General features: G+C 37.7%; 1 protein-coding gene across 1 annotated transcript; it reads right to left on the bottom strand.

Moving 5' to 3' along the window:
• Window positions 1-7,303: 7,303 nt before the first annotated feature.
• LOC134745894 (signal recognition particle receptor subunit beta) lies at window positions 7,304-15,666 on the bottom strand. The gene is made up of 6 exons (XM_063679999.1): window positions 15,452-15,666; window positions 14,776-14,942; window positions 14,363-14,502; window positions 11,837-11,968; window positions 10,791-10,914; window positions 7,304-9,165 (listed from the first exon to the last, which is right to left on the bottom strand). Exons 1-6 carry the CDS (start codon window positions 15,552-15,554, stop codon window positions 9,082-9,084), a joined length of 750 nt encoding a protein of 249 aa, XP_063536069.1. The 5' UTR covers window positions 15,555-15,666; the 3' UTR covers window positions 7,304-9,081.
• Window positions 15,667-16,146: the final 480 nt, after the last annotated feature.

The following is a 16,146-nucleotide window of genomic DNA, read 5'->3' as shown; positions in this document are numbered from 1 at the left end:
CAGTTGGGCTCTGCTCTAGATCTGGAATGACATCCGCTGTCCTGTGCCCTACCACACAAAGCGTGATGTCATTCGCAGTGCCCATACCTCTCTTTTGGACATAGTTTAAGGACATACCCGGGTCCGTTAGTTTATGGACATACCGGGTGACATAGCAGATTTTTTATTTTTAAAGGTCACACCGCCACCATACAAACGAAGTTACGCTCTCGTTTTAAAACGACTTGCTAAAATGACATAAAACTTGGTATGTATACTTGAATACAAGTAAACATACAGGGTGGCAAAAAATAAGAGAATTCCCGTTGCCAGGGATGTTTTGGCATTATACTGAGTAAATTTTACTATATGACCGACCTCGAAATCGCAAAAAAATATTTACCCTCCCATAGAAAATGGACCAGCCAAAATGTATGAAACAGCTAAATTTTTTTTCGCGATTTCAGGGTTGGTCCCATAGTAAAAGTTGCTCAGTATAATGCCAAAACTTCCCTGGCAACGGGAATGCACTTATTTTTAGGGTTCCGTACCCAAAGTATAAAAACGGGACCCTATTACTAAGACTCCGCTGTCCGTCTGTCTGTCTGTCACCAGGCTGTATCTCATGAACCGTGATAGCTAGACAGTTGAAATTTTCACAGATTATGTATTTTGTTGCCGCTATAACAACAAATACTAAAAAGTACGGAACCCTTGGTGCGCGAGTCCGACTCGCACTTGGCCGGTTTTTTTAGCCACCGTGTATCTATCTCTGATGCTACTTAGTTTTCGTTAGGGATTGTAATGCAAAGAAAATATTAGAGCGAGTAATAAACGTTTTACATTCATAAATACAAAACTTCTACACGCTTTATTTTATAAATGGGATGTGATGAGGTCTTCCACCTCTCATTATTTATAAAATCAGCGATATTGCAAAACATATTAAAATACATGAACATAGCCTCTGACTCGGCAATTAGAAATTCGCATTAATTAACATAAGATCGCGCTGCGCATATTCAATTATGTTTGGATTATAGGACGGGCTATTAGGAGTAAAGATGACGCAAGCGCAAGACTTATTTGGCGAGTTCTGTTTATTTAGTTCGCTTACAGAGAATTCGCCTCAACGGACTAGGAGGCGTGTGTTCCAGTAATAGCAGGTTATGAATTTGACATGCATTTTTTACGGATATGATCTGTCAGTGTCAATAGTGACATTTTTTCTATCAAATACGTCACCTTTGACACTGACAGATGACAGATCATATCCTAACAAATCCAAATCAAATTCCTACTAAGTATTCGTAGCCTGTTATTAGGTATACAGCCAAACAATAAGTGAATTCCCGTTGCCAGGGAGGTTTTGGGATTATACTGAGCAACTTTTACTATGGGACAAACCACGAAATCGCAAAAAAAAATTTTACCCTCCCATACAAAATGGACCAGCCAAAATGTATGATACAGCCAAATTTTTTTTTGGGATTTCGGGGTTGGTCCCATAGTAAAAGTTGCTCAGTATAATCCCAGAACCTCCCTGGCAACGGGAATGCACTTATTTTTTAGCCACCGAGCCACCCTGTATATATTACAAAGAAAATAGAGCGTGTACAATTATAATTATAAACTTACTAGCGCCTAACACCCAATCAATAAAAAAAAACTGGCAAACTAAAGCATTAAAATAAAGCATTCTGATTCTGAAACTAGGAAAAGTACTACCCTGCGGGACAGGCATAGCTTAGTGCAGGTGTCAAGGGCAATTTCTATCAGTATCTTGCAACGACATCTAGCAGTGTTTAAATAGAATTAGAAACTAGTTTCCTTAATCTTGTTTCAATCATAAGATTCACTATATCAATAGACTATTAAGTTTTTTGTAAATCTAAAAATCATTTCAGCTACACAACAGGTTTGCTTCGTCACTTGTTCCGGTGCATTCGGCAGATTCTCACGCCATTTACCCTTCGGCACAGAATAAGTAATAGTATAATCATACAGAACGGCCACGCAACGCCCCGCCCCGACTCGAATTACCTCGCCCCGCGACACCAGATTGACGGCCGTTTGCCGGCCGCTCAATACTATTCTTATAAGATAAAGATAAAAGACATTTATTCGTGACGATCACAACACAAGTACGAACATGTACAGACAACAACAGCAAGAAAAGAAGAGATCATCAAGTGTGCATCACGAAATGGACCCAACTCAGCATAATGCTAGCTATAAAGCCAGCGCTGGCCTTCTTAAGCAACTTACTCACACAATGACGCATGAGGCGCATGACGCGTGTACAGACGAGCCGTTTACACATAGAAACGCAAGTGATTTTTGATGTATAGCGTGTCCGCCCTGTGCCTTCGGCCAGAAACCCGCGCTCGCGATGAAATGTATTTAATAAAGTATTACTTATTAGAAACTACAGCAATCGTCTTAGCTATCTGTTAAAGCTGATTAGCATTACATTCTTTTCTGAATTGCATCCAGTTGCTGACAGGGACCACACACAGCGCACGCGGCGTCATAAAATGCGATATTTAGCAGTTAATGCTCATAACGCGGCCGTTGTGACAAGTGGACTCATTATGGTAAGATTCTTGATTAAAAAAATGCTTGCTACTGGTTTTATAACGTACACTAGTGGGTTACATTACCTAGTTGTTATAATTGTGCTACTATGTACCTATTTTATGTCCTGTATCGAGCGAAAGGATCAAGTTGTCAGATATAGACTTCTACTTCTTCACTCTAATAATAGGTAATTGGCTAAGTTCTTTACACTTTACACTAACGAACTAAAAAAAAATTTTTTCACCTCAGCAGCTCGAACAAGCCTACTTTCGTCACTCATGAACTTCATACTTTTATTACTTTTTTTTATGTACGACTATGTTGTTTTTTTTTTTAGGTACGGTACGGTCCGGTCCGGTCCAGTCCGGTCCGGTCCGGTCCGGTCCGGTCTCGTCTCGTATCGTATCTTATCGTATCGTACATATTATAATACTTTTTTTTTCTGTTTATTCTGTGTAATTTGAAATACATTTTAACCTTTAATATGTTCTCACTACTGAGGTGAAAAATTATGTGTGCAACACGAGAGCAAAGTTATTTTACATCTCGTGTTTTTGAGTCCCTCGCTACGCTCAAGATTCTACCTTAGAATTACTGACTTCGCTCGTGATTCAATTATAGAATCTTTCGCTTTCTCGGGACTCAAAATAAACACTCGCGAGAAAAAACAACTTTCCTCTCTTGTTGCACAATAGTACATTTCGATGCTAGTGCGGAAAGTATGTCATTACTACACGAGTACCGAGATATCTTGCCACGAGCCGCAGGCGAGTGGCAAGACACGGGACGAGTGAAGAATGACATTTCCGCAAATGTATCGAACGACGTTTTTTAATACAGTTGCGAAAAAATAAGAAAAACAACAAGTAAGAAATTCGAAACTTTTATATTATTAATTCTGTGACACCATTGACATTGACATTATGAAGAGGTGTTTTTTTAGCTGGGTGTTATTATTATTGAACCCACTTCAATGAAAGTTTTTTTTAATACATGTTCTATAAGACAGAAACAATTGTAAATATAAAACATTGTACTATTATTACCCAAATATCGTTAATTACGATTATTTGTGTATCGTACATTAAAAAAACAATATCGAATGTTACCTTTGGAAACTTAAAGCAGAAAGAAAAAACGCCTCTTCTTTGACAGGCGTTGCGTTCCATTCAGACAATTTATTAAGAACGGTTTTTCAATATTCAATATAAAAAAAATAGACGTGTTATAATGATGAAGTAATAAAATATGTATATTTTTCGTATTCTTACATTAACAGTAGGTTATTATGTTGATTACGACGTTTAAAGGAAACTAATATCAACACTCATCAATAAGTAGTCATGATATGGAACAAGAATAAATTTAAAAAAATTGAAAAATTAGAAAGCACTAGTTCGCGAAAACCAACTTTCCGCACGCTAAACAGCTACGTAAAGTAGCACTTTTTGAGCAACTGTATTAAAAATAAGTATTTCATACTATATCACCCTGTGCTTTTGTATAATAACTTTTTTTTCATCCAAACTGAAACAGAGACGCTTCGTCGTGATTGCTCGGTAAATGGTTCGTAAGTTCTAGAACTTAGCCAATTATTATGTTAGTTAGGGCCTGTTTACACACTTGCGTTTAGTAGCAAATGTATCTCACACTAAATCCTATCAATTTGTAAACAGGTCCTTACATCGATCTTGCGATGGGCATAAAAAAATGAACGAATGAAACGAATTAATAGAACCAGCATAAAGTGAAAGCACATTGTGAGAACCAATTGTGTTGGATTCGGACGTCAGATGGTTGCCTTTTGTACAAGACGCTTTGACAATATGGTCGCGAATTGTCCGAGCTTTATGATCATAATTATTAGGATAGTGGGAGTAATCCTTTACTGTGGGAAACTTTTTTTTACCTAGGTCTCATCCCTACTCAATATTATAAATGCAAACTGTCTGTTTGTTACCTCTTCACGCTTAAACCGCTGAATCCATTTAAATGAAATTTGGTATGGACAAAGTTTGAGGCCCGGAAAAGGACATATTGGGTTAGTGTTATAGGTACTTTAAGAGTCCCCGGCAAGCTCGGCCGAATTGCACCTTCCCATACAAACGTAGTTCCGCTCTCATTTTAAAACTACGTGTTGGATTGTAATGAAACTTTGCACATACAATGACATGAGGTATTTATAGTGTTGATGTTGCAACTTGCAACAAGAAAAACATACTTAATAAAAAATATTTGCCGAATATTCGGTACTTTTAACCGAATACGAACATTGGAAAACTTGCCGAATACCGAATAATTAGGACCCCACGGCTAGAGGATATTTATGACTATTATATACTTATCTACTTCGTAATAAAAACATATGACAATTTGAATCAAAAATATAATATGTAGGTACCTATACCTGTGCGTGTGTGTGTACATATACTGAATATGACCAACAAAATAAAATAAAAAATAAAATAAATGTATACTTACCCTAAAAAAACCTTTTGTAGAGCTAATATTTAAATCGAACATCATCAGACTAATGACAAAGTCATGAATATGCATAACCCTTTGAAAGCTTTTACAATTAATAATTAACACCTATCGATACTCGTAACTAAATATACAGGGTACGAGCGATATCGAAAAAAGACCGGTATGTAAGTATGTATAGTAATATCTCATCTCGACCGCGAGAATAACAACCCTCCCCTTTCAAATTATATACAGTGAGAAAAAGACGAGTAGTCTAGCTATCTCGGGCAAGATACAGTTTATATTTCTATTTCAATTAAGATTCTTAGGCCAATTCGAACGTTCCCTGAAATCAAACCGATATTTGAATAATATTCGAATCATATTAGTTGAATGTCAGCCCGCGCGAATGACTGCTGATATGATTCAAACTCTAACTATAACTTACTATGTTAAGTACACAATCTCAATTTAAAACAACATGCTTACATTTTATAAAACTTGGCATGATCATTTACTTTCCGTTACTTATGTCTAGTTTTGGTGCCAAAAATTATTTTACAGAAAAAAGGGCGAATAAAATTTTGTACGCAAAACTTCTAAGTACTCTGTCACCAGGCTGTATCTCATGATCTCATGTATCTCATGATAACTAGACAGTTGAAATTTTCACAGATGATTTATTTCTGTTGCCGCTAAAAACAGAATAAAAAAAACTATGTGGGGCTCCCATACAACAAACGTAATTTTCTTGCCGTTTTTTGCGTAAAGGTACGGAACCTTTCGTGCGCGAGTCCGACTCGCACTTGTTTTTTACACCTAAGGCCAAATAAGTAAACATATCTTTGTCGTCGACCGTACGGCTTTAGAACGTGAGATATCAAAGTTTTTTTTATCATTACCAAAGATTAAACACCCTGTATAAATTTTATTACAGTGCATGCATTTTTTCCGTACAAAAGCATCTTCGCAATTTTTTTCATAACCCCTTTTAAATAACAAAAGAACGACGAAACACTTCAATCGCAATCAATGCATCTATTATAGTATATGAATATGCAAAAATAACAATTAAAGTCAATCGATATATTACGGTCTACATTATCGACTGTCATCTTGTTATCATTAACTTTTCTCTTGTTATTTTTGGCGCACCCTTCAGTATCGTAAGATCACACCTGGGTTTTTTAATGATTTTTTGTCACTCTCAAACTTACATATCGTTATTTGATCAACTAGGAATGAGGGCTAACGCGTATGAATTCGCCGCTAGGGGCGCTAGTGTAGATGGTGGTCTTTTCCATAGTTCGAAATGTCAAATGTCACTTCAATGACTGACAGCTGTTCTTTAGTATTTTGGACTACCATTAACAGAGGACCACGTGTGAAAGTCAAAAATCGACATTGGCAAATTCACCCCGTGCAAAATTGCGGGGAGTAAAAGCCAGATAGGATAAAAAAAAAACAGAGGCGCCAACTGGTGAGCAAAAAAACGATAGCCCTCATTAAACAAATAAACACCTAATTGCTAGCATGTAGAGCTAAAAAAGCTAAAGTCCCTTTTCATACTCAAAAATATGTCCCATATCTCTTGTCAGCGAATTAAGAACTATGGGAGATATTGTTGAGTAAGTTATGTTATGTATGCACCCTTATATTTTCACACTTGACTGTCTGTCTCTTCTCCTGACCGATTTCGGCCACAGCGACTGCATTATATATAGGATAGGAGCAGGAACTGAGCTATGGTCCGCCCTCATGTGACTGCAGTATCCAATTTCCTCTGCAGTGTTCGTCCACACCGAGGGCATGTCAGGACTCAGGGCTCCGTCTACGTAGTGATAGGTCACAGACCACGTATTCTAAAGACATATCATAGTCCCACTACCCCCTCTGCCACGCATACGGTATCTTTACTCGATACATTTTCGAATTGTAGTTATGTATATGCAAGACGAGCTATACTTAAGTATTTTACTTATACTAGACGGTCGGGGAGGCCGTGTACTACATGGAGGCGATCAGTCGAGAAAGAGGCTGGCTCAACTGGACTCGACTGGAAAGAGCTGGAAGTAGCCGTTCAAGATCGTGACAAATGGAGGATTCTTCTGCGAGCCCTATGTCCCTAATGAGGGATAACAGGAATACATCATCATCATCATCATCATCATCAATTATGTTAGCGTGTGCTTGTCTTTTGCATATAAATATCGGCGTTCTTAAAAGGTTAATAATAACTTTGGGGTAAAATCAAGCAGGATCCATTTAAACACAAACATATTAAAGCAAGCTTTATTTAAAATTTTGCTCGACAATATCTTCCGAATAAATGCATTAAAAGCTGACCATACATTCAACCATACATTCAACAATTTTTATAATAAAATCACCGAAATACAAAAATACTTTCAAAACGTTGTCTTAGCGCTCTTAACATTATAAAATTTAGAACACTTCGTGTTTTACACTCCCTAGCAAAGAAAAATCGATTTTACATAAACCATGTTGATTTTTTTACTTTTTTGTTTACAAGGCCATTATTAGATAAGGTGTGTTGGGTTAGATTGAAGGGGGTTTTTCATGAGGGGTAAGACCAAAAATCGTCCGTATGCCGAAGCATTACGGGCGACTTTTCATCTTGCCCCGCATGAGGGGCCCTTTCGACCTTACTCCAACGCACCTTATTTAATTAACACATTAAAATTAACAACTTGATCAGTTAAGTTACATTTTCTATGGTAACGCAGCAGAAAAATACAAAAATGGTGTGTCCCTGATTTTTGTATGGGAGAAAACTTTTATCGTTCAAGTTTTCGTGAGAACGTCCTAGTGACGTCATCCACCGCTTTCCTAGGAAACCATACCTTAAGCGTCCTTTCTTTAGCGACCGTATGTGTTGGTCTGCCATCTAGTGGCTTAAATTGGAAATTCAAAGTTGTTATTGACACGTACAATAAACAAGGCCCCTCTGTATTTCACGCACGCTCGCCTTGGGAGTAAAGAAGCCATTCATATCAGCTATGTGCACGACAGTAACGCCGCCTGGCGCTTATTTGGGTACATTTTATAGTTGACAAGTAATTTTATGAAAACTATACGGCTCCGAAGTTTTATAATAAAATATGTGTCAGTTATCAAATTACTCGTGTCGTATAGCCGCGAGGCGGGCGCCACTGTCGGACAGACAGCCAATAGGATATTTTCACTTAAAATAACATAAATTATCACTTAAAATATCGTATAAAATTTATCAGGCGTTTCAAGCGCCTAATTTCTTTGGACACATTTTGACGCTTGGAGAAACTTTACAACTCAAAATCTTATTAGTATTTTCTCTGATATTTTACATCTCCAAAAATGTATAATTAACTATATAGACTGTTATATTGTAGTAATTATGTAGTTTAAGATTATTAATATGTAATGTTTACTCAGGTAAGCTGTTGAAAATAAATGTTGTTATGTATTTGTCATGTAACTAACTATACAGGCTGGCTAAAAAATAAGTGCATTCCCGTTGCCAGGAGGTTTTGGCAATACTGAGCAACTTTTACTATGGGACCAACCACGAAATGGCGAAAAAAAATTACCCTCCCATAGAAAATGGACCAGCCAAAATGTATGAAACAGCCAAATTTTTTTTCGCGATTTCGGGGTTGCTCTCATAGTAAAAGATGCTCAGTATAATCCCAAAACCTCCCTGGCAACGGGGATGCACTTATTTTTTAGCCACCGTGTATGTTGTAACTGTTGTGTTGTATGGACTTGTGAAAGACCCCTTTGGCTTTAGGCTTACTTGCAGAGAAAAAGATTTAAATTTTAATTTGAATGTGAATTGAATTTGAACTGTCCACAAATTGATTGATATTTGTGGATAGGGACTTCTACCAGACAATCAAAAATGCCATAAAAATATCGAAAATGTGTCCAAAAAAAGTAAGAGGGCAAAATGCTCTGATATATTTACCCAATGTATAATGTTACAAATCGTGAACGCTTCGAGTTGCTCGGGATATGATCATTAATTACGTAGTCCGTATACAAATAGGTGATAACCTAAAGTTTCGAGATCCATTCTTGCAGCGCGCTCATCTGCGTCGGCGCATCGTCGTCGTCCGCGTTGGCTGAGCCCTCCACCACCTACGAAATAGTATAAATATCCATACTAATATTATAATCCATACTAATATTATAAATGCGAAAGTCTGTCTGTCTGTCTGTGTGTTACCTCTTCACGCTTAAACCGCTGAACCGATTTAGTTGAAATTTGGTATACAGATAGTTTGAGTCCCGGGGAAGGACATAGGATACTTTTTATCCCAGAACTCAAGGGGGGTGGAAATTTGTATGGGGAATCAATAACCGCTGAACCGATTTAGATGAAACTTGGTATGGGGATAGTTTGAGCTGTGGGAAAGGATATAGAATAATTTTATCCCCGAAATCATTCCTTGAGGGTGTAAAAAATGTAGTGGAAATGTATAGTGTGGACCAATTTGGGGGTGAAAAAAGGATGTATTAAAAAGCAGATTTGTTTAAGAATTAAGGTACCCAAATTACTAATTCCACGTAGACGAAGTCGCGGGCAAAAGCTAGTGATTAAATATTGTGTGAATTGAACACCGAAGCCGAAGGCGAGGGCTACATCAACACGAGCTCGTGATTCCTGTACCGCCCGTGGCACACACAATGTTTTTCATCTCATCAGAATACAGAATACAGAACTTTAATGGTAAAAGCAAATTTTACAGTTCACATTTTAGATTTACAAAAAAAAAATGTACATATGTTCGTTAATATAATGAATTACATATTTTATAACATTTTTAAACTTAAAAACATTTTTAGATTTAAATATAGTTAACATGTTTTTTTTTTAAACTACCATACAGAAGTCAACGACCTCATCGAGTATTTATAAATTCGTCTATGCTGTAGAATGCTTTTTTATAAGCAGCAGTTTGAGTTTAGATTTAAATACTTGGTCACTATTTAAGTTAATGCCCTATTTGACAATTTTGACTAGTAGTCAAATCGGTTTCTTTTTTCAAACTGTCTAAACGATTTGCTACTATGGAATCTATATGAAACACTAGCATGTGACGTCACAATCAAATTACCTACTCAATAGTTTTGTACGGGTTTTAAAATATTAATTGTGTCTAAAAATAACTGCTGTCTACGTTTCTCTATTAATCTTCTGGCCCCAATTTCACCACGGTGACAGGTGCGACAATTATAAAACATCAATGTTGCTGACGTCACAGGCATCCATGGGCTACGGTTACCGCTTACCATCGGGCGGGCTGTATTCCAATTTGCCACCATCATTGTAATATTTAAAAAAACTTTATTATATCGGCAAAAAACAGGTACGTTTATGACGATGATGATGACAATTGTCACAAGATTTATAAGAATTTTCGATAATTCTTGACAGGAAATAAGTTCTGTATCGGAATTTTGCGACAATTGTCGTGTTTCTTGTGACAATTGTCATTAGCATCGCAAAATAAGTACTTATTTATTGGCAATATAATGGAGTTTTTTTTTATTAAAATGTTGGTGGCAAACAAGCACACAGCCCGTTCGATGGTAAGCGGTTACCGTAGCCTATGGAGGCATGTGACGTCAGTAATAGTGATTTCGACAATTGTCGCACCTGTCACCGTGGTGAAGTTGGGGCCTGGTGCTTTATTGCTTGCATGTTGTAAAATAATTTATTTTAAATAAAATCAAATACCATATTATTAGTAAATGTGTACCTCAATTTTGCTGCTAAGTTGTGAGAACTCGAACGGTTTCCCCGGCTTGCCGAGGTAGGCGCTGTTGGACACGGACGGGTCCACGGACTGGAGCTGGTTGGACTTGGTCACCCGGACTAGGTTGCTGTTGACAATGAATATATATTATTGCACCAATAATTATACATTTTACATACATGTAAAACTACAAAAAAAAATTAAACGAAAAAAGAACCAGGTAACAACATGCGGACTTATCGCTAAAAAGCGATCTCTTCCAGACAAGCTTAAAGGGTTTTTATTTAGATAGAAGTGTACCATTTATTTTTTTCGAAAAACTAACAACTTTTCTGTTAAAAAATGTAATAGATATCATATATTAAAGAAAGAGTGACGAAATATTTAATAAAAAAATTTGATTTGTTCCCAAACTTGTTCAATTTTTCTGTAATTTCATGTCACAATCAGTGTCCCCAGTTTTTCATACAAGTTTTGGGGTGTCAGTTTTGTAACGGTTCATATAACATGTAATGTCAAAATGTGTCACAAAACTGTCAATTTTTTTCGGACACTTTTTCCCTTTTAAATCGATAGTCCTCGTGTTTACAGTAGAAATAACCCAAAAAAAAGTAAAAAGGTACACTTTTTCCTTGCCCTAAAACGACATGCTTAAATTACATGAATAATACCATAGAGTAACTTATACTAGAGCGGTACTGTCATAGTAAATTTTGTAACCACAGTAAATTCACTGCCATCTATCGACACACTTTAAAACTAAAAATGAAGATTTATAAAAATACGATAAAATGTATTTAAATATGGATAATTTTTTTATTTTTTATTTGCATTAAATATTTTTATGATTTTGACCCATGTTCTTTCACTGATATGCGTAAAAATTGTTAAATAACAAACGAAACCGTCAACGCTATCTATACGACAGTAGGCCAAAGCTACTAGCGGCCTCTGATCGAGAGTCAAATTTTCTTGATTTTCGAGGCACGTTTTTTCCTTAGACTGTATCCATCTATTACGGAGTTATATCTATCTTTGGTAATACTCACAGTTCCTTCTCCAACAATCCCTTTATGACCTGACTGCCTTTGGCCAGAGGTAAGTCCTGCTTGTTGCACAGAATGAGCACCGGAGGAGAGTTGCTCTGCACTGTGGGGTCGGAGAGGATGGTGTACAAATACCTGAAGAGAAAGAACAAAAAAATAAATAAAAAATATATAAAAATACGTTTATTACCAGACACAATTTAAAATAGTACAGCAATGGAAAACAACACAGAACATTATGATGTAGGTAACTTAAACTATAGATTTTTTAGCGTTTGGTAAAAGGATACCAGTCTCAGCATATGCTAGGTCAGCTGGTGACGCCCAGAGTTGATTTTCAGACTGTTCCCTCTGCCAAAGCATGTTTTAGAACCGAGTCTATAAATAATATGTGCCATTCTCAACCAAAAGGGTAAGTTGTTGGTTGTCAATAAGGCGATATTTTCATATAGCTTCAATTTCGAATAGTGACAATGTGGTACCTTTTGGTTGAAAACGTCACATATAGACAAAATATAAATAATAATGTAAACTTGCTCAACATTGCCTACGATGCCCCATAACATAATGGCTGGTTTAAAAAATCCGTCAAGTGCGAGTCGGACTCGCCCACCGAGGGTTCCGTACTTTTTAGTATTTCTTGTTATAGCGGCAACAGTGAAAATTTCAACTGTCTAGCTATCACGGTTCATGAGATACAGCCTGGTGACAGACAGACGGACAGACGGTTAGTGGAGTCTTAGTAATAGGGTCCCGTTTTTACCCTTTGGGAACGGAATCCTAAAAACAGTAATTCTCTATGACACAGCATATTTTATATTACTCCTAATATGTTGACAACATTTGAAAATCTTCTCGAGGCAGAGGTGAAGGGTTAGAGCCGGCGTAGCTTTACTTGTGACGTTTTCAAGTAAAAGGTACCACATCGTCGGTTACCATAAGGACGAAATTTGCTACTGTCTATACGAATAACCTGTTAGAGCGTCCTTATGGCAAGCCACAAAGTGGTACCTTTTGCTTGAAGAAGACACATTTGACGTTCATAAGTGCATTGTAATATGCCTACTTGAAAAATAATTTATCTTTATCGCGCCGCATGGTGCGGGACAGTCCCAACATCATTTTAAGGATGATAGCGGATAAGCTGGATTGTCGGCTCATGCTACACTGTGCAGGGCTACATTCCCCAATGGGCTCCATACAGTGGTGTAGGTTAAGTGTGTAGGTTTAGGTATAGGTATAATTGTTATAAAGAGAAAAATGGTCAAAAGACATCACAACATGGTACCCAAGAGACGGAAAAAGGGATGATGGAAGACAAAAAATGAGATGGGAAGACGAGTTCAGGCAGGTGGCTGGAGCCTTCTGGAGAAGACAGGCTCTGGACAGGGACTCGTGGAGGAATATGGGAGAGGCCTATGCCAAGGGCAACCAGACAAGACGTCTGCGGAGAAAGGCTAGCAGTAAGCAGTAAGTAAGTATAATTGCTATTAGGCTTAGGTACTAACCCTTTTGAAACTGATTTTTACTGACAAAATGTATGTGTCACAGTTACATGAAATAAATGATTTCACTTAATCACGTTGTCACTCAACATATTATTATTATGTGTATCTCCGTTTTAAAACTCTCGGGTCTTTCGATCCCGGTCATTTATAAGGCGTGCGTGGGGATATAGATCCAACACGTAGAGGCCGTTTGGAGAGATTTGATGTCATGTAGAACGCCTGCTGGAACCCATTCATGGGTACATCAATAGATACCCGTGAACCGGTTTCAGCAGGCATTGGAAGCTATTGTAGAGAATATGGACAGAGTACTGGTCTATGGTTTAAGTTTGGGTGGAAAAAAGTCTGGGCTATTGCAAAGAAGTCCGGACACCTGCCATAACATTGCTTGCACAAGTTATCGAGGCAGGCGGTGACTCGCCACTCGTTAGATGGGCACCTGATGCGCCATCGTAAAGACGGCCAGGCGCAACACCGGCGTGAGCGGCTCAGGGGTGTCGAGAGGTGTGCTGCGCTTTCTCCGAAGTTACTCGCGGCGTTATGCCCTTTAACACTTCCACCCCTGGAGCATATAGCTCTTACGACTCCCCTCTGGACATCCAATGAAGGCAAGCCAGAGCTGAGAGTCCTGCGGGTCCCCTTGGGGTCCACTCCGACCGACGAAGACACGCCGGAGACGGAGACCCTGACCGACTCTCTGGAGCACTCGGGTCCGTGGGGTCGTCACTCCCCAACAGCTCGCCACAAGCTGCCCTGCGGGCTTATTATTATTATTATTATTATTATTTCATTTTAGACAGGCAGCTGATGCTGGTACGTCTAAATCATAGTTCACTTAGCACAGTTAGCATAGTTTGTCTAGTCTATTTTTAAATTGATTAACACTTGCAGAGTTCACAACTTCTGAGGGTAATTTGTTCCAAGCATTGCGCTCAATATATAATATAATATTCCTTTTTACATGATTAGAATGTTATTATTATGAGTTACAATAATCATAAAATAATATGATTTGACTCACTCAGCGACATCTCTGATCTCCTTCTGCACTGTCTCAGAGTCAATGACATAGACGATGCCTTTGGCGCTGCTCTTGTACTGGTCGAAGAACTTGTTCCGCAGCCTCTCTTGCCCAGGCAAATCGACTAGCTTTAGGGTTTTCTGAAAAAAAAAAATTTGTAACAAATAAATAATCTAAATTCTTCTTCACAACCCGGGTTACATCTGACAAAGTTTAAATTGGGTGGCAATGGCTATTTTTTTTTAAGTGTGGATGGCTGCAGTATCTCAACCTTCCAACGGAGCGGCAGCTGGTGCACACTATGGTTCATTTCACATCGTCCTTAACCTCTTTACGAGTTTTTCGCACGGGATGCTATTGGTCATGGAAAACATCCTGACCTGCGGTCTATAAGGTACTTAATGTATACTTACGCTACCAACAGCATAGTCTTCCACATTCTCCTTCATAGATGTAAAAGTCTGACGGTACTGCGAGTAGGCCAGTCGGACAAAAAGCAGGGTCTTGCCCGAGTCCGAGAGCCCTGTGAGCAGCACCGAGCGCCTCTGGTGGCGGCGACGGGAGAATAACCACCAGAATACTGAAACATATTTAAAATAATGTATAATTTGCTACCCAATCTATGTGGTTTCAGATTAAACCTTGTTTTTATATTCCATATAGTAATATTCATTTCATGTATGTAATTGTTTAGCTTCATGTTATGGTAACATTGACTTCAAGATAATAATCCATATCTGTTTACAAATATGTTTGAAGAATAACAATAACTAGTTGTTAACAAGGTAGTTGCTAACCTTATCATTGTATAATAAAATATAATTCTCTATAGGACTAAGTTTTGCAAGCGTGGGCATCCATTTTATGCTATAAGCTAGTACTTAAACCACGTGGTTAAGTTACTTCCTTAGAATACCTGTTTTCTTGGTCAAAATAAACAATAATCATTGAGGAAAACCTTAAAACATCCATAGTGATCATCAATGAAGAAAAATTGCTAAATCCAACAAGTTGAAAATAGCAGAAATAGTGAAAAACTGCAATCCTGCAATTTTATAGAGGTCAATTAACTGTAAATAGTCTACTTACCAAGTGTAAAAATAAGCACAATCAAGCTAAGTAAGGTTATGTATTTTGGGTCGTTCAGCATTGGTTCTGTGTGTATTTTTTCCTTCACTACTTCTGACTCCATTATTGATTCGGTTATATTAGATTTCTTATTCCAAAATTAACACGACTTTCAGAGAAATTTTATTAATACGTCGCAACAACACCTATCGGCATTCGTGGTAATTTTGAACGATTTGACAATGACACTTGGTTTGACAGCTGCCTTTTTTTTTGGATTTCAGAGTGTTGCCATGCGTAACTTTCTCACAAGAATCAACGTTTCTAGCAGTGTCTTAAACAGGTTGAACTTTGATCAAAACATCAAAATGACAAATTGACAATGACAGTTTTGTTTTGTGTAGTGTAATTGTGTACATTTGTGTACAACTGGGACTTCCGGTTCGAGCGCCATCTTGATAGTTAGCATCGTGATTAATTACTTTGTTTTTTGCTTATTAATATTGTTTAAAGTGTAATATCGATAGCTTATTATACAGTAAACTAATGTGGTAGTGTGCAGTGAATGGAGAATTAATTTTGAAGCGCGTTTAACCAACATCTTGGAGTCAACGGCCGGTAGTCCACGTGCTTCTTGTAAAGTCTAGCTATCGATTTACAAGAGCTAACAAATCACTGTACACTGTCTTGTACAACCGTACAATTTTTGTCGTTTG

The sequence above is a fragment of the Cydia strobilella genome, chromosome 12 (genome assembly GCF_947568885.1).
Source record: "Cydia strobilella chromosome 12, ilCydStro3.1, whole genome shotgun sequence".
NCBI lineage: Eukaryota > Metazoa > Arthropoda > Insecta > Lepidoptera > Tortricidae > Cydia > Cydia strobilella.
The sequence above is the reverse complement of the archived record's forward strand: the minus strand, read 5'-3'. Positions and strand labels throughout refer to the sequence as shown.